At 39.4% G+C, this 25,275-nt stretch overlaps 1 protein-coding gene across 1 annotated transcript; it reads right to left on the reverse strand.

Annotated features, from left to right (window-relative positions):
• Positions 1-910: 910 nt before the first annotated feature.
• On the reverse strand, positions 911-24,648 carry LOC117016614 (hepatitis A virus cellular receptor 1 homolog). Its single transcript, XM_033096046.1, has 10 exons — positions 24,572-24,648; positions 22,571-22,909; positions 19,298-19,387; positions 17,164-17,253; positions 13,575-13,664; positions 10,546-10,644; positions 7,405-7,460; positions 4,410-4,521; positions 3,230-3,266; positions 911-1,040 (listed from the first exon to the last, which is right to left on the reverse strand). Exons 1-10 carry the CDS (start codon positions 24,615-24,617, stop codon positions 911-913), a joined length of 1,089 nt encoding a protein of 362 aa, XP_032951937.1. The 5' UTR covers positions 24,618-24,648.
• Positions 24,649-25,275: the final 627 nt, after the last annotated feature.

Genomic DNA, 25,275 nt, shown 5'->3' on the forward strand with positions numbered 1-25,275 from the left:
TCAAACACTATTTATTATATTTTCAAAGTAACTTTTCTGAGACAGGAAGCCTTATTCCTTATTCTCTCCCTTTCTTTTTTTCTTTTATTTATCTGTGCTCTGCATCATTCTAAAAATTAGTTCAGATTCCCTGACAGTTGTCTACCTAAGTGCCTAGATGCATGGCACAGATGTAGCAAAAATAGTATACATGTATTAAATCACATGGCAGTTGATTTTCTACTGCTGCTATCTACTTGGTCCATGCACTAGCTTAGTATCTTCTAACTGCTAAAATACCCCTTTCTGGTTCCAGGAAAGCACTTAAAAACTTCATGTTTTCAGAGCCATGAAAAAACAGATCTATTGTAAAATCATTATTTATTGAATTTATTTCTTCGTGAGGGAAATAAAAACCTGTTCACCTCCATAGTTTGAGGGAACTAAGAAATGTAACATTTAGAATTGCAGCATAAAAAAAGAAAAAAAAAAGAAAAAAACAAGAGATAATCATGGCATGCTTGCAAGTGAAGCCATGTAAGTAACAAATCAAATTTTCTGATTTTAAGTCCTATTCCACTTTTCTTGGCAGCTTTGGTGACTAAGGCAGAAGTTCTTTTCCTATCTCCCCAATGAGAATTCTTGATGGGTACGAGATTCGTAAGGTCTAAAGAGAATATACAATACTAAAGTCTTCATTTCATACTTGTGAGAGAGCTCTGCTATGACCAGAAAGATTGAGAGAGTATTAGTATAAAAAATTAGGAGTATACTACCAAAGGCTACACACAAATGAGCTAGAGACACTCTACCCAACATCACAGACATTTTGGAATGGTGTGGGAAATGTGACAGAAAAATCATCCTGGAGCTTAAAGGACTGTGACATGGTGATCTGGTCATTGTCTTCTGTGGCCAAGGGCATGTAGCTTTAGTGGGCCACCGAGTCTGAATGCACGTTGTAAAGATTGTTCTCAATGTAGATATTCTCATCTGCTTGGTAGCGTACTGCAGCAGGGTTTTCCAAAGTTCCATTCTTAGGGTCATTGAATAAAACCTTGCTACAAAAAGAATAACATGGTAAGAGAAAAGCAGACCGCATCCAAAGATCGGGCAGCACATTTGTTTATGCTCAGGTAAGACCGAGTATCTGCAACTCCCAGAGCCCCATTCACAGAACCTATGGAATGAATAGAAGCCTCCATCCAGAGTTGTGAATATTAAGTTGCAGGAAAGTTTGTTTAATAAGCAGATAGAAAACCTAAGTAGTATTCAAAAGAGTCAGGCTAGTCTCTTCAAGACATTCGTGTAATAGAATACAAAAACAAATCATCTAAAACAGAAACCAGACATCAAAGTGAAGTACTAAATCAAGATGCATATTCTCAAAGATGGCTAAGACAAGGTTTAGCTGGTGTTTTTCCAAGTGGGGTTGTGACATTTTAGAGGGGTTATTGATTCTATGAAGTGGTCTACATCCTGAATTTAAGATAAACAGAAAATAAAATATACGCGTATCAGGACATAATGAACGTAGTAAAATAGTGTTGTTTCACATAAGTATATATTAGATCATGGTGTCACAAATCTTATTGTCATTGTGGTCAGAATTTGAAAGCCATGAGCTAGACGACTTTTATAGCCCATACACTCACACATCAAGTGCATAAAAAACTGAGTAAATTTTGATATAGCTGTTTTCTAATTTGTATGTATATTGTTCTCATTACTTTAATCTGTCTAGAAATGATATGAAATGTACTGAGTCTTCATTCAGCTCTGAATTTTAAATGGATCAGTCATATATGTGTGAAAATAATTTAGGTGTCAATAGCCTGAAATGAGTCACTGCGATATAGCTGTCAAAAAAAATGTCATGAGGAAATGCTCATTTTTGTTGGGTTGTTTCTTTTCGTTTTGCTTTTTTATATTTTACAACATTTACTACAATAAATATTTTCTTTTATTATTATTAAGTGACAAAAAATAGACATTAAAAAAAAATTAACAGTGAAAGGACAGCATTCAACTAAAAGGATGTTATATTCCATGGTTTTCTGCCTCTAAGGAGTATTTTTTTCCCCTCCATCCTCAGACTCAGATAATCAAAAAACTGTAAGTTTGCGGTTTGGACTCTGAAAGACCCAAGATGGAGTCCTTTACCTGCTATGAGGAGTGACCTTGGATGTCACTTCACTTTTCTAACCTCTTTCCAATCTATACACTGAGAATAATAGTGCCTATCTCACAGTTTATTGATATGAAGGGCATGATTGCAATAATTGAAGCCACCATTTATGGAGCACAAATCATGTGCTGTGTCTTGTTCAAGGCACATTCTGTGGATGGGCTTGTGTAATTAACTAAGAAATAGGGAAGACTGACATCCAATGAGAGGGAACTAGGAAGGATGGATGGCAGCCTAACAGGGATGTTGAATCAGAGAAAGACCTTGCTGGAAGCCCACACTGGACTTAATGAAGCAGGTTACTTGGAGCTGGAAGTAAACAGTGGTTTCGCACCATTAAAGATGTTTGGGCAGATGACACAGGGCGGGATGCAAGTAAAGGGGACTGAAGTTTTCATTGGGCAGCAGGGTGGATTACAAAATTTGTCAATTCAGGTGCCTGTGAGGCCAGATAACCCATGTGAAGGAGCAGAGCAGGCTGGGGGTGAACTGGGGACGGGGACCTGTGGGGACACACTGCGCCACCACAGTCTTTTGCGTTCCTTCAGCCTGGAGCTGTCTTCCTCCAGTCTTTGCAGAGCGGCCTTCTGCTCCTTCAGGGCTCACTCCACAGCCCTTACCCTGCTCCTCATTCCCCACACTGTTCTTCTGGAAGCACTGAAAGGACCCTGTTGATTTGCTTATATGTTTTCTGTCTGTTTTGTTCGTCTCCTTGGAATATAATAGGCACTTAGTAAACAAAGTCCCAAATCAAGAATAAACCAAACAAGTTATTCAGATGTTTCATCAAACAAAATTTGTGATTTAGTTCCCTTACTCTAAGGGGTTAGGCTTGAGGTGCATTTTCTGTAGTAGTTTCTGGCACAAGTCCAGGGGGATAAAGAAAGCTAAAAATGTCACCAGAAGGTGTGGACAGCAAAGGAGGGACTCATTAAAACTAGATTTTTCAGGATTCAGGGTGTAAAAGGGAGAGTTCAGGAGCAAGAGATAGAGAAAGACTTTTCTTGGTTTTTATTAGAAGAGGAACATCAAAAGGCATTGACACAAACCCTTTAAACTTACCGTATTTGCAACACCTTTCTTCTTGTGCATAAATATTCTAAATGGAGGAGGAGTTAAAAAGAAAATTAAACATGTCAGCCAAAGAGTTCATGAGATCTTTTTCTGAACAAGAACTGTTTCCCCGAAAATAAGACCTAGCCAGACAATCAGCTCTAATGCGTCTTTTGTAGCAAAAATTAATATAAGACCCGGTATTATATTATATTATATTATATTATATTATATTATATTATATTATATTATATTATATTATACCTAGTCTTATATTGTATTATATTATATCATATTATACCGGATCTTATAGTAAAATAAGACCGGATCTTGATATTAATTTTTGCTCCAAAAGACGCATTAGAGCTGATGGTCTGGCTAGGTCTTATTTTGGGGGAAACACGGTATATTACTTCTGCTATTACTTTAACATGAACAAAACTAATACAGAGCCAGAACCTGAAAAAAAATAAATTTAGAAGAATGTTTAAAAAAGAAAGAAAACAAAACAAAGCAAAAAACTGACTAGGCTGTTCGCTGGTAACTTCAGGTAATTCATTTTGAATATGTATGACCCAAACAAGCCGCTTGGTGCAAACTATCTCATGTTCATCAATGGTTGAGTGTATTCACAAACATCACCCAGTTTACTTTAATGCAATTATTAATTATTAGATTTCATTTTTTTAATGGATGACTGTGGTTCTTTCATGGAGGCCAGTTACACACACACACACATATACTTGGTGGACGGCTGCTTTTTGAAACCCTTGATTCTACCTTTACCCCTGAAATCGATTTCCCTTCTAATGTGTCATTTGCCTCTTCAGTTAAGTGAGTGTTGTAAAACACTCAGCATAGGATCCTTCATGGGAACAAAAACTGGGCTTTGAGGGAAGAGGAGAAAGATGAGCAAACAAGCCTTACATGGTATAACGGTTTCTTGCCTTCCAAATTCCAGCTCTACCCAACAAGCTCTCATTTCTTCATATTTAATATCTCCTATGGAGAATTTAAATTTCATTTTTTTCATGGGTTAATACTTATAAGAAAAACAGAACAAGAGGTTATGAAACAGAGAAGTTATGTGAAATCAAAATTGCACAGTGTGTGGACCAGCTTGAACCCAGGCAGTCTGGCCCTAGAACCCTCACTCTGTTCTTTTACGCACTTTCCTGACAGGACTTACTTTTGGTAATGATGGCAGTCAAAATAGCGAGCAATAGCACGATGGGAATGGAGATTCCAATGTAGAGTGCCTCATTGGTGGTCATCCGTTCCTTTTCTTCCAGGCACATGTGCTAAGGAAACATCAGGAGATCGAAAAGGCATCTTGTTAGAACTATGGGTGAAACCATTTCCTAAAATAACAACTCAGGCAAATTTATCTTTATTGGCTCTTGGTTACTTCTAGATCATGAGGGCTAAGACCGAAGGATCTGAGGTTGTAACCATGGTGAAATTCCAAGACATTTTGAAATTCAATATGCTTGGGGATATGAAAACGTTTAATATCTTGCTCGGAGTGGTATTTACATAGCTATACATTTGTCAAAGCTCAAACTGTACACTTCAAAGGATATTCTTCACTATAGGTAAATTACCCATATTTTTAAAAAATCTGTACTTTTCCCATAAATACATCCTATTTTATTAACAAAGAAGAAAAAGTTTTTATTTGTATATCAGTTGACATGGTGATGTCATCTAATGTTATCTGAACGCACTCAGTTATTGAATGTGGTCCTTCATACAGTCCTCACTTTTTAAACTATAATTCAAGACTCTGTCTGTGTAAACGGACTTGAAATGAGCTGCTCACAGACTGGCCCTGATCAACAATTAACTTAAAATGCTGTGCAACTGGGTGTAAATGCACATTTTTGTTTAAATCTCCTGATACAATTCATAAGGGATCAGCACCTCCTAGAATAAGCCCAAAATATGGCAAGGATTATGCTAGGCCCCGTTACCTACTTTAGTTCTAATCCTCAAGAAATCCCACAGGGAAGTTATTTGAACAGAAAGGAAGTGGAAGATTAGAGAGAAGGATAAAGCCTCTTGCTGCAAAGTAGTTTAATCTCTGGAGTCAGAATCCTGGTTCTCTTACTAACTAGCTGTAGGACCCGGGACAAATTATTTACCATCTCTGAACCTCTGTTTCTGTAGTCTGTCAACTACAGATTAAATAGGGTCCTTGGGAAAGGTACTTTTAGGTACTTCCTGAAAAACACGATGAGGAATACAAAGGGAGGAATTTAGTATGTGAGCCCTCCTTGTTTAAAAGGGGAAAGGCCTCTAGCTGAGAGGGAGAAGCTATGTTGGTATTACCTTACGGACGGGGGGGTAAAGAGCTCAGATGGAACACAGGGTTACCAGAGGAGGCTTCGCTTTCCGTTTTTAAAAATATATATATTATATATTACATAAAACTGCATGTTCATACAAAAAGTGGCGGACAGCATTAGGAATACAGACAGTAGAAATGTAACAGCTGTATGCTATGTCAGAGGGGTAGTAGATTGGGGGAGGGGGTTATCACTTAGTGAGGGCTATAAATGATAAATGTCTAACTATTACATTGTTTTGTACACCTGAAACTAATTTAAAAAAATGAAAAAAAACCTGCATGTTCATTTGAGAATGTCAAACTAAGCATAAAGGCAAAAAAAAATCAACCATAATTCTAACATCCAGTAACACCCATTGTTGCCACTTTTTATTATGTAATCTTTTAGAATTTTTTTCTTAGTGTTTTTTCTTAACAGAAATATTATACTCAATATATACCATAGGACAAATACTATTTTAAGATAGTTTTTTCATTTAACAATCAGTAGTAACCGTCTTCGCCTGACAGTAAATACACTACAGTAATGATTCCTTTTTAATTAAATTTATTAGGCTGACAACGGTTAGCGAAATTTCATAGATTTCAGTGTACAATTCTGTAATATAAGTGATGACATTTTTTAATGGCAATATTAGGACCTGCTTATCAGACCAAATAATTAAACCCTTACTATTGAACACCGAGGTTGTTTATAACATTTCCATGATTACGAACAGCACAAATATACATCTTTTCTCATACATCTTCATGTATTTGTTCAATTCTCTCCTTAAGAAAGAGTCCAGGAGATTGACCTACTGAATCAAAATATATGCTGTGTGCTTTCATCGTGACATCCTCAGAATCAAGGCACAAAAGGCTCACAATTTTGCTACTACCTACTATGAACTTGCTTCTAAATTGCTTCTACTTGTTACTAACCATACCTGACTTACAGGTAACTGAGGTCAAGAGCAAGCTCACCATTCAGAATGTGTGATTTTTTTTCAATTCAGCATACTTCTGGCCATAGAGCAATATAATAATCATTTACATAGTGGCAATTCTGACATTTAGAAGGGATGCAGAAATTCAGCCCACATCCATCAGATCAATCAGCGTCCACGTCATACAAGTTGTTAACATATCTCATATCACTCCAATGTAGTGTACTCATTGTAACTAAGGTTAAGAATAAAAAGAATCTGACCCTAAACCCCCCATTTTGCCTGAGCTTGAATTTCTTACTATGGTTGTGTTGTCATGTCTCACCACATGCGAACAGAATTAATACCTTAATAAATCAACCTATGGAGAGGTTAGGGTATAGTAAAACTCAGCAGGGCCTCAAAATTTCTATATAGGATGGCAATTGGGTTGGAAAAGAATGGTAGTGGGCCTATGTTTAAGCAAGCACACTTTCACTTCCATAATATTTTTGTTTGGAATGGTCCTCCATGCCACCACAGTAACTCAAAGCATGACATTCGTGTAACAATAACTGAAGTCTTCTGGGGTATGTTATGCTGACTCACTCTTCTTAAATTTGTTCATTCCTTTTATTCCAATTTTTGGCCAGGAGAAAGTCTGTAATGTGTGAATGTGTGTGTGTGTGTGTAAAATATTATTTATCAGCATCTCTAACAAACTGATCTATGTGTAGATACGAATGAATTTTACAAATGAATTAAAGCATCCCTATTTAAGGAACAGATTCTTATCTTCTTTGTCTGTTAACTGCAAAGAACCAATCTGTGGGTTAGTCTCACAGAAATAATCACTAAATACTAACTGGCTTTCAGGGAGACATACAAGTGAGTCTGGCCAGTAAAATAGGAAGGAACATGCTTACAGTTTCATTGTATTCCCAAACGCCATCTGAAGGCTCTGCCACAGTGCCATTCCCATCTGCTCAACAAAAAGGAAGAGCAATCAGAATTACAAAAAATATTGAACACTCGCTTCAAACACTAATTATATTCACACTGCTTTCTGGTGATGAGGGAAAAGTTGAATAATCATATGGCCAAATAAGGCAGGCATTGCAAGAGTTACACCGAGTTACTGATGTTTATTAATTTATCTTATAAGGTTGTGTTTCTTAACCATTTTGTCATGAACCCTGTGAAAATGGATGCCCTTTTTTCATCTTTATGGGAAAAAAATGTATTACATGCAAAGTTTTACCTCGAATTTCAGGGGCATAGAGGCCATTCTTGAAATCAGGTTAAAAATGCCACTTAAAGGTACTTTAATCAGTACTTTTATGCCAACTAAGAACCTGTCAATGAGGGCACAGAGACTATCTGCACAACTGATGATCAAACTACTCTATTCAGAATGGACAATACATTGGCTTTACATTCAAAATGTAAGTACAGTGTACTGAGATATCTAAACCAGGTGGCATTTCACTCCTATGTAATGTGCCAATGTGCCTAGATAGTGATCCAGAAGCACTGTAGAAAATGTGTTATGCATATACCAGCCACAAGACCAATATATCTTATACTACCTAAAATCCTAATATAAAGTGATATTATTCCTTAGTTTTGAGTATTCACGTTTTCATAGTGCTTTGAAATAAGTATTTTTGTATCATATCGCTGGTCTTGCTAGGCAGGTGTAGATCAAATGTAGAATTCTCTTTTTACTGAGTATCTACCATATACTAAACACATTACATCTTTCTGACAACTTCCTTAATCCCATTTTACAGATGACGAAACAGACCTGGAATATTTATTTACACAAGTTTCCACCTCCCATAAATGACAAGAGCCCCTTCTTATAATGACCGCATAAATTATACTCCCGTGAAATGAAATTCCCTAACTACTGACAAAGCCATAAAAAACAACTCAATTGTGATGAAATTAAAATATTCCTATCCCCCAATATCTTTACATTATTTCTGTGTTTACATTTTCCTCATTCAGAGACTACCTTTAGCATAAGGCCATATCTAGGCTTATATAATATCTATAGTCTAGGCTATCTTTGTGACTTGTATTATGACATTAAATAAGTCCCTCAGGTACAGAACGGGATGATGCACTAAATATAGCATGGACTTGACTCAGATGAAATTTGAGTTTGGTGTTCACAATGTCCATTGGGAAGGTGACCATGATCAAGGTCTTTTGTATACACGTACGTATTTATTTCTACCTAGGGTAACCTTGAACTACAATTACAAGCTATCAACATCACCCATCTCATAACGTTGTGAAATTAGATGAAGCATGTAAAGCACTTAACACCATACAGCATAAATATCAGCTATTACTCAATATTACGATGTTATAATGCAAGAAGCAGTAGGGGCAAGAAAACTAGCGATGCACTTTCCAAAAATCATACTCTTCAGTCAGTATAAAGATCCAGTGAGGAATGCAACAATTTGTCCATGGGCACCCAGCTAGTAACTGGCAGTGAAATCGGGAGCTGTCTCCAAAACAGAACTACGGGGCCTCCCCAGGCTGGCAATGGCAATAAATAAGGGCTGCCTTGGAAACATTAAATGAGATAACATATGACAGTTTCCTGGCACATACACTGTCAAGTGTGTGGCAGGCCATATGACAACCCAAATCCCTTCTAGCCCTAACATTCTTCGTTTCTGAGAGGCTTCAGCCCGTGAAGGCTGACTTGGGCACAGAGAGAGGATTTGGCTCTGGAGCCTCAGATACACCGCCAAGATGGCAGCTGTCACAGGCCATGGAAACACTGCTGCTCCCAAGTCTGTTTCACCCTGGAAAGCTCTACCTTGTCCAGGTGTTAGTGACAGGACATTCTAGAGAATGATTCCCTACTCCTACTTTCTACCTCCTCACACCCCCTAAAAGTGTGGGTGCAGCTGCTCCTACTGCTGTTACCTCATGCTCTTATCCATTTTCTCTTTGTTTATGTGTCTTGAAACAGATCGCACTACAGATTCCACTTTCACAACCACGTCACCATGATCTAATCCCACCAGAATGGGTCCCTCTGTGAACCTCACCGGAGGTCCATTTTAAATTAACCATGTTGCAGGAATGATTCTCAAAGGTAGGCCATGGGGTGGCCCCCTACAGACTGGCAGCTCCTGAGTACGATGAGTCACACACAGGAGGAGTCTTGCAAGGTTTTCCCTTGTTGGGATGCAGCACAGGGACACATAGCCACTCTCATTACACAGGGGTGCAGCATGTGACACTCTCCACACTTACCACCATGGGTAACTAGAGTTAGCTGGGAAACGTGACAGGAATCAGTATAACCTGTGGCCACCACAGGAAAGACCAGTCAATCTCACACTTTGAAAGACTAGAGATGATGTGGGACTTGCCCAGAGTGGGGAAGACCTTTTGGAGGGGAGTGGCAGATTCTCAGTGGGGCGTGTCTCTTTGATGTCAGCGTGGGTGTCATCACCTGTCACAAAGTGTCCATTCGCAAGCCTGACAAGGTAGCAGGAAAGCCTCCTGCTCATATTTAAGGCTCTGGGGCTGAGAAGGAATATAAACGCAGTTGAGCAGTTTGACTTGATTTAATTGTTTTACGGCTCTGGTCCAATGGAGCAAACCAAGTAATAAGTTTGGAGTCAAAACTGGTTCATTTGATTTAGAAAAATAGTGTTATGCCTGTGGATGTTCCCCAATCTTACAAGCTACCTATGCTGCTCAGGTTTATGCTCTCCATACTTCCAAGTGACTCTTATAATGGCGATCATATCTGTCACTTAACACCTTATAACTGTGTCCCACATTCTTCATCTCATGTAATCCTCACAGGACTCTGCATGATCAATGCTCTTCCACGCATTTTACAAATGATGAAAACAGATTCAGAGAGGGTAAAACTTTTGTTCGAGTCACGTATCTGAGTGGAGGGGCCAGTGCTGGCACTCATGTCAGGTCAGATCTGTCTTACTCCAGAATATGTGCTCTTCACAATAAGTCAATGATTGTGAAAACTGAATGCCCTAGGTGTTCAGGAAAGAAAATGAAGTTACCTGTTAGGCAAGGGTTCACTGGTAAGCTGCTTGTATTTGTTTCCTGTGGTGTGATAAGCTGAGTTTCTGCTGTCTGCATTGGAGAAGATGAAGTAGTATCTGGAATGAAACGAATGAAAGAGTTGTGTCCTATTTCTGCACAAAAATTCCCATACCTCCAAAAAAAGTAGACATCAAAACCACAATCAGGAATTACTTTCACTCTTTATTTAAAATTTGTTCAAAGATGACCTTGAGGCATTGCACTACCATCTAGATATTTATTACCAGGAATAAATCTCATCTAGATAATGATCTGGATAGTTATTTATAGACAGAATTATTTCACACTTTTCATACTCCTAGGATTCCCCTAAATGTATAAAGCCCACAACAGGGTATCTTATGTAGGTCACCCAACGAAGCTTTTATCCATACAAGTGACATTTTCACTTTCGTGGAACAGGCCCTGGGAGTTTGCACTACTCTGCCCTCCCCTCTTCACATCAACCCGAATCTGGATTTTCTGACTTTAGTCAAGTTCCTGATTATCCATCTACACATCTTTCCGGAGAGATGAACATATGGACCAGCACAGGATATATACTCACGATATTTAATTCCTTGAAGTCTCCTCAAGGTGTCTATATTGCCCAATATTGGCCTTGGTAATGATTCACAGCCCCCAAATTAAGGTTCCCAGTAAACATTGACCTCAGCTCCTTCTGAGGTTGCATTCCGGTCACTCCTTTAGTAAGACTAATTTCCTGTGTTATCTGACTCATCTTCCGTTACTCACCCAAAGTTCACTAAGAATTCTCCAACCCAGGGCTACCTGCCCCTTTGCTTTCTTGAAAGCACTTCTTCATTTTCTATCAGATATCTCACCTTCCATGCAGAGTACATCACTGGCCTCTTTATAAGATCTTTATGTTCCTCCCCCTTAAAGCATCACAGAATTTTGGAGCAAATTAGTGGTGATGACTGGACAAGAATTCTCAAAGCTGGGCTTTCTTTATTGCTTCTCATTGGTCTTTCTGTTTCCTCTTTCCCACCATAGTCTTCACATTTCAACATCATCCTTTCTCAAGTTCTGAACTGTCTCCTTGTTTCCCACTTATAGTCTACCTATAACAAGATGTGGCTTTCTTTAGAAAGTAAAAACAGGATAGATTGTGATCACAATCTATCAGCTTAGGTCTATGTGAAAGTCTTCTTGAGCCTAACTTCTTTCTCAAGTGTGAGATTTTGTGGGTATCCCCTTTTTTCCTTGCTCCTACAACCTTATATCCAACCATTCCATGATATTTTAGGCAACTAGTCTGCATTAGAGACACTGAGCTCAGGGAGGGAGTGAATGTAAACATAAATGTCTCTGCATTGAATTAGCTCCAGTGTTCACCTCCTTCTTGTAATATAAACTTCAACTCTAAACTCAAACTCCTTAGGAAAGTATCAGGAGAAGGATAAAACTCAACTCAATTAATAATACAATTACTAGTTCCCAGGATTTCACACAGACATGTAAACCAACACTTTTCTTCTGAATCTCTCCTTTAAAAGAAGTCAAAAACGTATGTATGTTCACGAAACAAAGTCCAATGATCCACACCCTTTGGCAGGCACAAACTAAGTCAATCTAAGTATAGAGAAGCTAAATCAATATTGAGAAAGTAGATAGATTCTCTAGTATGTCCAGCTGTCCGGAACAAAGCTGTTTTTCTTACAAACTTTTATGGCTCTAAAATCCCAGTTTTCACCTCAAGTCCTCTCTTCAAACTCAGCTCAGAGCCCAAATGCTGCAAATCCCTCCCGGCTAAATATCAACCAGGTCCGATGGAAGTTAGGGAAAATCAGTATGTTTCATCAGATTGTTCTGGCTAAGAGGTTGTGACATCTCTGCTGTTCCTCAGAATCCAGGGCCACCTCAAGGAGTCAACGAGTATTAGAGTCTTGTAGAATCTTCACTAAAAGTTGCTTTGTAATCTTGGTCCTCAGAATGCCAAATTATTTCTCCACCTATGAGCTAAATATTTCTGCATTTGTATGAAACCTAAACTCTTAAATATCAGAAATTTGAAGTGTGAACCATGTATCCTGAATTGAAAAACGGAGCCTGTACATTCTAAATCCCTGAAATCCTTAAATCTCATCTTTACTTTGTCGTCAGTATAAATAGAATTTTTTTCAATCCCTCTGATACATAATAAAGTAAATGATGCTTGAAGCAAAATTGTGTAAAGCCACTGACTGCTAGGGAAAGACAGGGTAATTATATAAAGACTTTTTCAGTGAGGATGTCAGATCAGGACAAATTCATCCAAACAGCCTCAGTGCTCCTGACAGAAGGCACGATCCAGTAGTTATCACCACAGCCCCAAAGTCAACTTAATGGCGACTGAATCCTGACTCAACCACCTTCTATCCATGTGCCCTTCAACAGTGCACTCAGACCCTATGCCTGGGTCCCTAAAACCATGTAATACAATTGAATCACACGTCCAATGCGTAGGGTCGTCATCAAAATTAAGTGATCTAATACTTATAAACTATTCAGCATGATCCTTGTCACATGGGAGACACAGTATATGATAACTTCAATGAAATACTGTCTTTGAGTGGAGGCTCTGACTTCACAGGGCACGAAAGGATCTCCATTCAGATCGCCTTGTGAGGACAGAATCTCATGAATCTGACCCTGATTCTATGGCCTTCCCTTTAATTTCCTCATCATCTTGTGCTCAACTGATACGAATTCACCTCATCTTCATTAGATGTACAAGATCAGTGGTCCGAAGATGTTTTTGGCTAACAGTGAATCCCCCTGAGAATCTGATTTTAAAAATTATGGCTCCCCTCACTCTGAAAATACTAATAGGTACAAAAGTTATATGTAATATGGAATGAGGTTGTCAGGTGCTGTGGAGACCAAGTTTGGAACCCAGGGAAGAACGCTTACCCCAGATTGTACTTCCGCCTTAACACAATGCCCTGGGTGGTCTACATCCTTTCATTAGAAGGCCTCTGAGCTCAGAAACACATCACTTTACCTGTCTTGAGGTTTGGTGTGGATGCTGGCATTGTAGGAGCAGAGGTAGAGACTTGATGTGATGTTGGAACACGGGTGACCTTAGGTGGAGCTAGAAATCAACAGGAAAGCAAGGATTAATCAAGCAACAGGAAACAAGAGCTGTGTGCTGGGCCTGTACGTCAACTCAACAATGAGAGACCCTCCCCAGGCGAAACTGGGCACCAATCACCCCTGAACCCAGAGTCTTGTCTTTGGTTTACTGGACTGTGACATGGTGGGCTTGAGGACACACCAGTAAAAAGGAAACTGCATTCAAAAGCATATATTCCAGTAGGCTCAGCGGTAAAAATGGTTACCCAGGTTTAGTACTGAAGCCAGCCATGCCTATGAGATTCCTGTATCTTCATAATCACCTGCGTGGTGGAGGAAACGCCTAGGCTGGGGATGCCTTAGGCCTCTAAGTCGTGAATGGCTAAGAATTAAACAGCAGGTCCCAGGCCCAAAATGTTCGCCAAATAAATAACATTCAGTTCAGTCAGTTTTCAGAGTATCCTCTGAAGGGACCTACACCCTAAATGAGGATGAACTCATACCCACTAGGATATGCTAGATCATACCCATGATTTATAATTTTGACTAGAAGTCGACTAGAACACAGGTAATAACTTCAACTGTTTCCAAAGTCAGAGGTGGTACAGGATTCCAAACCAGTTACGGAAGGTGTCGGAGCTACCCAGAGAGAGAGAGCTGAAAGTAGAATTAAGCTCAAACACAGTGCCTGGCACAAAAGCAGATCAATGATGCAGTGAATTAACAATGCGTACATTTGTTCTCACCAGGCACCTTTTCTCCTGCAAGAAGTTACCTTATATATTAACTATACTAATTATAAAAGAATATCCTTGGACAGGGGTAAATTGGTTTAAAATCTCTTTTTTTGTTTGTTTCACTTTAGCATTCTATTTATCACACAGTATCAACAATTACTAATTTCTTTGTTGTTACAATAAGTACCTTTAGCTAGATATTATTTGTGTGAGTGTGGTTTTTGTTTTTTTATTAGTTTCAGGTGTACAAAACAATGTAATAGCTAAACATTTATCACTTATATCCCTCACACAGTGACAATCTGCCTCCCCCAATCTACTACCCCTCTGACATCGCACGCAGCCATTACATTTCCAATGTTTCTATTTCTAATGCTGTACTCTGCTTCTTGTAACTATATATATATATATATATATATATATAATTATAGTCGACATTCATTATTGTTCAGCTTCAGCTTCAGGTGTACAGTGCAGTGATCAGGCATCTACACCATCCCTGAGGTGGTCTCCCCAATAAGACAAGTGTCCATCGGATACCCTACAAAATCTTTACAACATTATTGATTACATTCCCCAAACTGTCTTTCCTATCCCCGTGGCCATCGTGTGGTTACTGATTGTGCTTTCTAATCCCCTCACCTTCTCTCTTAACCCCACCCACCCCAGCCCCCATCTAGTAACCCTCAGTTTTTCCTCTATGTCTCGAGAATGTTTCTGTAAAATCTCTTTTTTTGTGAGAGTTCCAATTCAATTTGGAATAGAGCCAATGTTTGCCTTGGAAAAAAACTTTTTCTGGTTTATTTTATTACATGCAAGGCACTAGTCTAAAGCAGAGTTCAGCAAACTTTCTTTAAAGGCCCAATTTTAAGTGCTTTAGGCTATGGGAGTGCTACGGTCTCAGTGAAACCCGAAGGCAGTTGCTCAAGTCTATCAGTGTGAAAACAGTCACAGACAAGATAGAATTGTGAATGGTTATGGCTGTTCCAATACAACTTTATTCATAAAACATGCAGTTTGAATATAATCCAGACCTTGAGGCTATAGTTTGCTGACCTAGATTTAAGGTGTGGTGAGAGGCTTTTACGAAGAGTATAGTTTAATCCCTTTCCTCTAATTTTAAAATATAGAGGAAAACGAAAGCATGCAAAAATCTGATCAAAGGAGCATAAGGAACAATAAAAAGGAGGAAACCTTATATGATTGTCTAATGAAGTTTTCTTCTTCAGTACATAATATTTTCCCAAGGAAGCAGCCAGGAAACTATAGGGGAAGATACTGGTGAGGAAAAACTCTAACAGAAGGTGAACACTAATCTCAGCCTGTGAAAAATACAAGAGAAATTAAGCAAAGAATTGGTAATTGCAGGAACAGAGTCACTTTGGCTCAGTTTTGGACCCACTTCCCACTGGAGAGAGCAGTGGCCTTGGAAACACCTGCCAATTAAAGGACTGGTAGGCACTGTAAAGCCTCCTACTTATTATATTCTGTGTTATTTTTTAAAAAAATTAGGCTCCACCAAACTATTTTCACAACTCCAAGAACGTTGTAACCGTGATCTCTTCTCCACAGGCTACCTCCTCACATCTGTTTATAACATACTATCTCCGCAGCTTCTTTGGGCTTCCCTGAAGTGCCTCCCAGAGAGTTTCCACAGACGCAGTTGTTTTCTCCATTTAAATTGACTTTATCTTATTCACCATCAAAAGGGAATTAAGCCAAGTCTAAAGGTTGGGAGATTACAAAATCAAGTTTCCCTGAATTGAAAAAAAAATAGAGACATAGCTCATTAAGGCCGCAGGTATTGGGTTCTATTGTCAATATAAGACCTTAGTGGGAAAAGATTCATTAAGAAGAGCAGAAACCAGGAAATTCCTAAGAACCTACTTCTGGCATCAAATGACACGGGTTTTAGGATGTCCACATCAAGACAGAAAAAGCGCAAACTTCCCAGTTTCCTGGATTTCATGAAATTCTTAAAAGCAACTGGTAAAGAGTTATTAAGAAGCAAATATTTTTATTTTAAGATAAAGTCATTTTAACTTTTAAACAAACAGTGTTGTCATATGATGTGAGATATGCTTCAAAAATTCCAAACTAGGGCAAAGTTTGGGGTGGAACTACATATGCTTACATGATAATGCATACGCCACAAGATTGAGCTGACAATTGTTAAAGTTGGTGATGTATCTACTTGACAATACCCACAACTATAAAATAGGATTGAATCATACCTGCAATGTAGAGGGTTGTCATAAGCATTAGGTGATATAATAATTGTAAATGACTGAGCATGATTCCTCACATAGGAGACAGAGTAAATACTAAACTCACCGAAATCTTATCCTGGAGGGAAAGGCCCAACTTCAGAGTGGACTAAAGAATCTCTAGTCAGAGCTCCTCACGTGGACAGAATCTCATGAACCTGAACCCTGTTCTCTGGCATTCCCTATATTTTCCTCATTAACCTGGTCTCAACTGGGCTAAATATACACCATTCGCATAAACTGTTAAAGAACAGTGGTCTGGGGTTGGTTGGCTAATAATGAATACATTTGAGAATCTAATTAAAAAAAATGATTGGTCACATCACTCTGAAATGCTTACAGGTACAAATGGTGCAGGTAATAGGGGACAGGGATTCACAGATCCTGTGACGCCATGTAGGGAGCCCAGGGAAGAACGCTTACCCCAGATTATACTTCTGCCTTAACACAATGCCCTGGGTGGTCTACATCCTTTCATTAGAAGGCCTCTGAGCTCAGAAACACATCACTTTACCTGTCTTGCGTTTCTGCGTGGATGCTGGCGTTGTAGGCATAGAGGTAGAGACCTGAAGTGATGTTTGAACACTAGTGACCTTAGGTGGAGCTAGAAATCAACAGGAAAGCAAGGATTAATCAAGCAGCTGGAAACAAGAGCTTTGTGCTGGGCCTGTACATCAACTCAACCAATCAGAGACCCACCTCAGGCAGAACTGGGCACTAATCTCCCCTGAACCCAGAGTTCTCATCATTGGGCAACTATAATTTGACAGGAGAGGGCTGAACACAGGCTGTCAAAAAGAAATGTTGCATTGAAGGTATATATTCTGGGAGGTTCAGAGATAAAAAAGAATATCCTGGAATTGCACTGAAGCACTTTGAAAAGACAAGCCAGTCAGCTGGATTTATATGTCTTCACAAACATCCATGAGGTACAGAAAGTTCAGAGCCTGGAACTGTCTTTGTCTTCGCAGTAGTGAATGATTAAAGGTTAAACAACAGGTCCCAGGGCCAGAATGTTTACTAAATAAATAGCATTCAGTTCAGTCTTCAGGGTACCCGCCCTAGGGACCTGTACCCTAGATGAGGATTAATTCACACCCGCCAGCATATGCTGGATCCCACAGGTGATTGATACTTTTTGCTAGAAGTTGACTAGACCACAGGTAATAACTTTGACTCTTTCCAGAGTCAGAGGTGGTATAGGATTCCAAACAACTTACAGAAGGTGTCAGAGCTACCCAGAGAGAGAGCTGAAAATAAAATTAAGCTCAAATCCAGTGCCTGGCACAAAAGCAGATCAACGAAGCAGTGAATCGAAAATGTGTTTTTGGTTTTATTTTTTCTCACCAGGCACCTAATATATGAGGAAAGAAGTTTCCTCATATATTAACTATACCAATTATAAAAGAAAATCCTTGGATGGGGTCCCTTGGCTTAAAATCTCTGTTTTGAAGATCCCTTTCAGTTTGGAATGGAGCCACTTATTGCCTTGAAAAAAATACTTTTGCTGATTGTCTATTACAAGAAGGCATTAATCTACAGCAGAGTTCCCCAAACTTTTTTAAAGGGCCTGATTATAAGCATTTTAGGCTATGGGGGCACTACGGTCTCCGTGGCAGTTACTCAACTCTGTCAGTGTGAAAGCGTCTCAGACATGATAGAATAAAGAATGGGTATGGCTGTTCCAATAAAACTTTATTTATAACACTGGTGGTGGCCCTACTTTTAATCTCATCTGGCAATGGGGTTATAGTTTGCTGACGCTGATGAAAGGTATAGTCAGAGGCTTTTAGGAAGAGTACAGTCCAATCTTTTCCTCCAGCTTTAAAACTAATATGGAGGAAAAAGCAAGCATGCAAAAATCTGATCAAAGGATCATAAGGAACAGTACAGAGGAGGAAACCTCATCAGATTGTCTAATGAAGTTGTCTTCTTTAACACGTAATATTTTCTCCAGGAAGCAGCTTATAGGGGAAGATACTGGTGAGGAAAAGCTCTAACAGAAGGTGAAGACTAATCTCAGATTGAGCTGACAATTGTTAAAGTTGGTGATGTATCTATTTGACAGTACCCACAACTATAAAATAGGATTGAATCACACCTGCAATGTAGAGGGTTGTCATAAGCATTAGGTGATATAATAATTGTAAATGACTGAGCATGATTCCTCACATAGGAGACAGAGTAAATACTAATCTCACCGAAATCTTATCCTGGAGGGGAGGGCCCAACTTCAGAGTGGACTAAAGAATCTCTAGTCAGAGCTCCTCACGTGGACAGAATCTCATGAACCTGAACCCTGTTCTCTGGCTTTCCCTATATTTTCCTCATTAACCTGGGCTCAACTGGGCTAAATATACACCATTCGCATAAGCTGTTAAAGAACAGTGGTCTGGGGTTGGTTGGCTAATAATGAATACATTTGAGAATCCCATTTAAAAAAATGATTGGTCACATCACTCTGAAATGCTTACAGGTACAAATGGTGCAGGTAATAGGGGACAGGGATTCTCAGATCCTGTGATGCCATGTAGGGAGCCCAGGGAAGAACGCTTACCCCAGATTGTACTTCTGCCTTAACACAATGCCCTGGGTGGTCTACATCCTTTCATTAGAAGGCCTCTGAGCTCAGAAATACATCACTTTACCTGTCTTGCGTTTCTGAGTGTATGCTGGCGTTGTAGGAGCAGAGGTAGACACCCGATGTGATGTTGGAACACGGGTGACCTTAGGTGGAGCTAGAAATCAACAGGAAAGCAAGAATTAATCAAGCAACAGGAAACAAGAGCTTTGTGCTGGGCCTGTACATCAACTCAACCAATCAGAGACCCACCTCAGGCAGAACTGGGCACTAATCTCCTCTGAACCCAGAGTTCTCATCATTGGGCAACTATAATTTGACAGGAGAGGGCTGAACACAGACTTGCCCAGGGAAAAGTTGCATTACAATGTATTTATTCCAGAGTTTCAGAGGTAAAAAGGATTTGCACTGAAGCAATTTGAAAAGACCAGCCATGCCTGTCAGATTTATATGTCTTCATAAACACCCATGAGGTAAAGAAAATGCCTGGCCCTGCCTTCGTCCTCTCAGTGGTGCATGACTAAGACTTAAACAACATGTTCCAGGCCCAAAATGTTTACCAAATAAATAGCATTCAGTGGCTCAGTCCTTGGGGTACCCTCCCAAGGGACCTCCAACCTAACTGAGGATGAACTTACACCCACTAACATATGCTAGTTCACCCTGACAATATATCCATGGGCTAGAAGTCGACTAGACCACAGGTAATAACTTTGGGTCTTTCCAGAGTCAGAGGTGGTGTAGGATTCCAAACAACTTACAGAAGGTGTCAGAGCTACCCAGAGAGAGAGCTGAAACTGAAATTAAGCCCAAACCCAGTGCCTGACACAAAGCAGATCAATGAAGGACTAATTCAACAATGAGTCCTTTTTTTCTTACCAGGCAACTTTTTCTCCTGCAAAACGTTTCCTTAAATCTCTACTCTACTAACTATGAAAAAAAATAAATAAATAAACCCTTGGATAGGAGATAATTGGTTTGAAAGCTCTTGTTTCTGAGAGCTCCAACTCAATTTGGAATCGAGCCCATTTTTGCCTTAAAGAAGACGAAATTTTTTCAACAAATATTTATGAGTGTCTATTACATGCAGGACATTAGTCTAAAGTAGAGGCCAGAGAACTTTCTGTAAAGGGCCAGCAGTAAATTTTTTAGGCTATGGGGGCTTTATGTTCTCAGTGGCAGTCACTGAACTCTGTCAGTGTGAAAACAGCCAGAGACGAGAGAGTATAATGAATGGGTATGACTGCTCCAATAAAACTTTATTTAAGAAACACGTGGTGGGTTTGTTTGACTATATAATCTGGCCCTTGGGCTATAATTTGCTGATCTCTATATAAGGTGTAGTCAGAGTCTTTAATGAGTGCAATACAACCTCCTACTTCCAGTTTTAAATCTATCTAGAGGAAAAAACAAGTCTTCAAAAATTCTGATCAAAGTAAGGACCAAGAGGAGGAAACCTTATCAGATGGTCTAATGAATTTTTCTTCAGTGTAAAATATTTTCCCTGGAAGTTGCCAGGAAATTGTAAGGGAAGATGCTGGTGAGGAAAAGCTCTAACAGAAGGTGAAGAGTAAATTCAGCCTGTGAAAATGCAAGAAAACTTATGCAAAGAACGGGTTATTAGAAAGAGTCATTTTGGTTTAGTTATCAATGTAAGAACTTATAAACCTGTAGAGAATTTATATAAAAATGTATTTGCTCTAAGGATACTGAGGATACACATGAAAGCAAGATGTCAACAGACTGAGATAAAAGATTTGGAGAATAACAGTTTGCGGTTTCTTTTTATGCATTTGAGATTAAGTAGGGAATTTAAGGAGAATTACATGAAGATGGGAAGAAGCAAATAGGATTGGATTATGGGTGGAGTTAAGATTGTGTGTTCTCTTGAGGGGTCTGAAAGTTTGGTCAGGTGTTAGAAGGAGGGGCTTGAAAGGGAGCATTTCAAAGGTGTGTTCACCTACATGTATAAATACAATGGACAGGGCTGGCTTAAGGCAAAGATAAACCTTTTAGTAAAGAAGTTGTAGACCTGGGGTGTGACTATCCACCGTGACCTGCAGAGTTAGGAATCTACGATCAAATCACCCTGTGAGGTTCCTTTCCATAGAACCCCTGATTTCCTCCACAACATACTTCCCACTGCATGGAGCAGTAGCCTGTAAATACCTGCCTATTAAAGAATTGGTAAACACTATAAAAATCACATACTGATTCTTTTCTATATCATTTTCTTTTAATTCATCCCCATCAAAATAATTTACAGCTCCAAAAAGATGAAATCAAAATTTCTCCACATGCTGGCTCCTCACATCTGTCTATAGAGCTCTATCTCCCCAGCTCCTTTGGGCTTCCCTGAATTGCCTCCCTGATATAGTTCCCCAGTGTCAACTGTTTTCTCCATCTGGATTGACCTTATCTTACTTGCTTACATAAAAGAGCTAAGTTCCAAAATTGGGAGACTGAAAAATACAGTTTTGCTTAAAACACACACACACACACAGACCTAGCTTCTTGAGGCCACAGGTAGTGGATTCTACTGTCAATCTGAGATCTAAATGGAAAAAGATTTAAGAAAGAGCGCCAGAAACCAGGAAATGTTCAAGAACCTACTTCTTTTATCAAATGGTAAGACACATAGGGTGTTCACATTAAGAGTGAAGAAATGTAAACTTCCCAGATTTCTGGATTTCATGAAAATCTTAAAAGCAAATGGTGAAGAGTTATTGGGATACAAATGTTTTGCTACTGCAATAAGGGCCGTTTTAATGTTTAAATAAGCTGTGTTAGATATGGGGTGAGATATGCTTCAAAAAGTACAAAGTAGAGCAGAGTGTGGGGTGGAACAACCTATGCTTACACAAAGGATATGCAAGAAGGCTGAGTTGACAGTTATTCAAGTTGGTGATGTATCTACTGGATCACATCTTATATATACATTGCCTACTTCCTATGTTAAAAATTCATATTAGTTTTAAAATGTTAAGACAGGTCATTTAATAAAATTTCTAAGATATCATCTCAGAGAAAAAGGGCAGTTGTTTAAGCTGAATAAAATAAATTCAGCTTGATAAATATGTTCATTATATTCCACAATGGAGCAGCAAATGCTTTTTCAATGAACCAACAATCATTTTTGAAGCACAACTTTAAGAGACAGTTTGCTGAGTGGGAAGCTCCTCTAACCTACAGTGTTAAAAACAACACTTCTTCCTACAAATAAACAAGACTGTAGGAACCTCCTCTTTCACTGTTGAAGGAAGACAAAATCACTACTAAACAGTAAACATCTCCGCTCACCCACCTGAAGTGATCAAAGGAAGACAGAAGACAAACTCACCTGGCTTCATCTCCAATAATATGTTGACTTTCAAATCATTAAACCACCCTGAGAGCTCCACACGGCAACAATATATGCCACTGTCGGCCTGGGTCGCATTCTTTATGGTTAAAGACACATTCCCTTTAGAAATGGGTCCATTGAGCTCATAACGCTTGTTCCTCTGAAAGATGACACGGTGTCCATCAGTCTTGATGAGTTGATTTGAGCACAGATACCACGGACATGGCCCTCGGCCCCAGCACATGGCTGTGACTCCGCCAGCTGTGGAGTACGTGCAGGGTAGCGTGACAGACTGACCCACCACTCCACTCACTCGTACCTGGGACACCACAGCATCTGCAAATAAAGAGAAAACAGAACATGGTGCCTCAACATTTTAATTTTACATTTATTTTCAGTTTTGCCTTTTCATACAGTTTATTTCGGTTATAATCATACCACTTTGTAACTTGAATTTTAAAATTTTATAATCAGCATTTTTCTATGTTAATATCCTCCTTATCAACATTTCTGGTTTTTTGATATAAATCACAATTTAAACTTCTTTTCTGTATTTAGGATTGTTTCCTAATGGGATAGATTTCTAAAAGAGAAATAATCGGTCGGGATAAAGGGCAGAAATACTTTCTGTCTCTTTTTCTCAAATTTCTTTCCAAAACGTTTGAACAAATGACACCTCAGTAATACATAAGCGTGTATTTCATTCTTTGTTTGACAGATGTCTGCATATTGAGTAGGTAATACACACATGTGGCTTTTGCCCTCCCCTAGATCTAATCATTCTCTCAGTTGAAATACCTTTGAAAATTCCATTGCATTTAAAGTTTTAATTTTTCACTTTGATTGCAATCTTAAAAATTGCTATTGCAAATGAAGTCATCTCATAAAAATAAGCAGAGCTGATGTTTTGTTAAAGCATTGTTGGCTGAATGAAATCGAATAAACTATTCAGAAATCAGTTTTTAGAAAGTTGAGTTTCTAGTAATTCCAGGAGGACCTAAGGCTTATTCGTGCACCTTAGGGTTGGTCCAAAACCACACAAGCAGGTGTCCCTTCTCATGAGTGAATGATGACAGCCAGCACTTGAATGATGACTCCACTTCCCCTCGTGAAGCCAGAGAATTGGAGAATATTCCATCAAGCACTAAATTATGCCATTTAAAAACAAAAACTCGGGCCTGTGGGCATGGAGTAAAAATCCTATATTGCCAAATGCACTCAAGTCCTTAAATGAAATCTGAGGTTCACCAACTAATCTGTTGAGAACTGGGCTATGAGTTTCTGAAATGCTCTGCAAATAATATGCTCATTGTTACATAAAACAAGACTATTTTTACACTGGATTCTAATATTTAGTTTTACCTAACAGCATTTTTAGATTACAAAGATAATATGCTAATTACAAAAATTAAGTTATGGAAGTATAATAAAAATGAACTTCCCCCATAATCCCACCTCTAGTGATTATTGTTTTTTAAATTTAGGAAGTGTCTATTCCTGAAATTTCCCCTATCTCATAGAATGTTTTGAATTAAAATAACTTATGTTTAAAAGAAATAATTGCACATGTTTTAGAAAAAACAACAAAGCAGCACAAAATGGTACAATGAAAGACTGGTCGCTTTCGCCTCTTATCCCCACTTCTTCTCTCCATCCCCCTCCCACCCCATGACAACACTGTTACTATTTCTTACATACACCTGAGAAGCCCATGCACCCCCAGCTCTTTACCCACCCCCTTTTGGTTTCAACACAAATGGCAGCATATGACAAAGTGTGATGCTTCATGCCTCGTGCACTTAGCCATCGATTTGGTAATTCATAGCATTTAAGCAATTTCTTTGGAGTAAGATTTCAGAGTGCTTCTTTGCTCACCAGCTGACCCATTCAGGACCTGCCAACAAAGCCCAAGAACAGCCATCTTTCTCCCCCACACCCACACCCTCTATACTGCCCCATACGCAGCACTTCCACCTCCCAGCCCACCTGTCCACTCACCTGTCCACAGTAGTATGAGGCCTGTGATGGCTTCCCAAGGACGCATGATGGTAGCAGCCTAAAGGGAAGAGAAAACACACTGCTTGGTGTCCCCTGCAACATACGGGATGGGAGCAGGTTTGAATTTATTCTCAGATCACAGCTTTTCCTTCCCGACTGGGTGAATCACATGAGCCTGCCCTGCTGGGGATGAGAGACCATGCACGGGCTCAGGCCTCCCTTAGCTCAGGGTGGTGGAGGGCTCCAACAGGCAGGCAAAACCCTCCTAGGCAGCAGCCCCTCTGCACAGCTTCTTCTCCACACAGAGTCCAACTGAGACCTGATGCTCACACAGCTGATTGGGGAGCAGACAGGAAGGAAACCAGAGGCAGCTCAGTGGGGAGAAGCCCAGAACAAAGGCCAGGCTTCCAATGATAGAAGCGCACTTACTCTTGGATGCAGGGGTGACAGTCCACTGGCCTTTGGTGAGTGCAGGGTACTTCCTTCCCTGCGGCCACAGTGGTTAGTCCCCGAGCTCAGTTGTATGGCCAAGCTCTCTATTAGCAGGAATTAAGCCAGAATGTGAATCACTGGGCCTCACCGTCATGCTATAGGAAGCATCTCACACTGCATTTACTGACTGATGTTAGGAAAATGTTTCAGGAAGCAGAGTCTGGACCACACTTGATGTTCATACACACAGACCCGGGGAAAGGCCCCAAAAC

Source organism: Rhinolophus ferrumequinum, chromosome 24 (genome assembly GCF_004115265.2).
Source record: "Rhinolophus ferrumequinum isolate MPI-CBG mRhiFer1 chromosome 24, mRhiFer1_v1.p, whole genome shotgun sequence".
Classification (NCBI taxonomy): domain Eukaryota; kingdom Metazoa; phylum Chordata; class Mammalia; order Chiroptera; family Rhinolophidae; genus Rhinolophus; species Rhinolophus ferrumequinum.

Coding starts and splice junctions, on each gene's coding strand:
- LOC117016614 (XM_033096046.1), bottom strand. CDS start 24,617: ATGCGTCCTTGGGAAGCCATCACAGGCCTCATACTACTGTGGACAG. Junction 17,254..19,297: donor CACTCAGAAACGCAAGACAG/GTAAAGTGATGT, acceptor GTTGATTTCTAG/CTCCACCTAAGGTCACTAGT. Junction 7,461..10,545: donor AGTGAACCCTTGCCTAACAG/GTAACTTCATTT, acceptor TTTGTTGAGCAG/ATGGGAATGGCACTGTGGCA.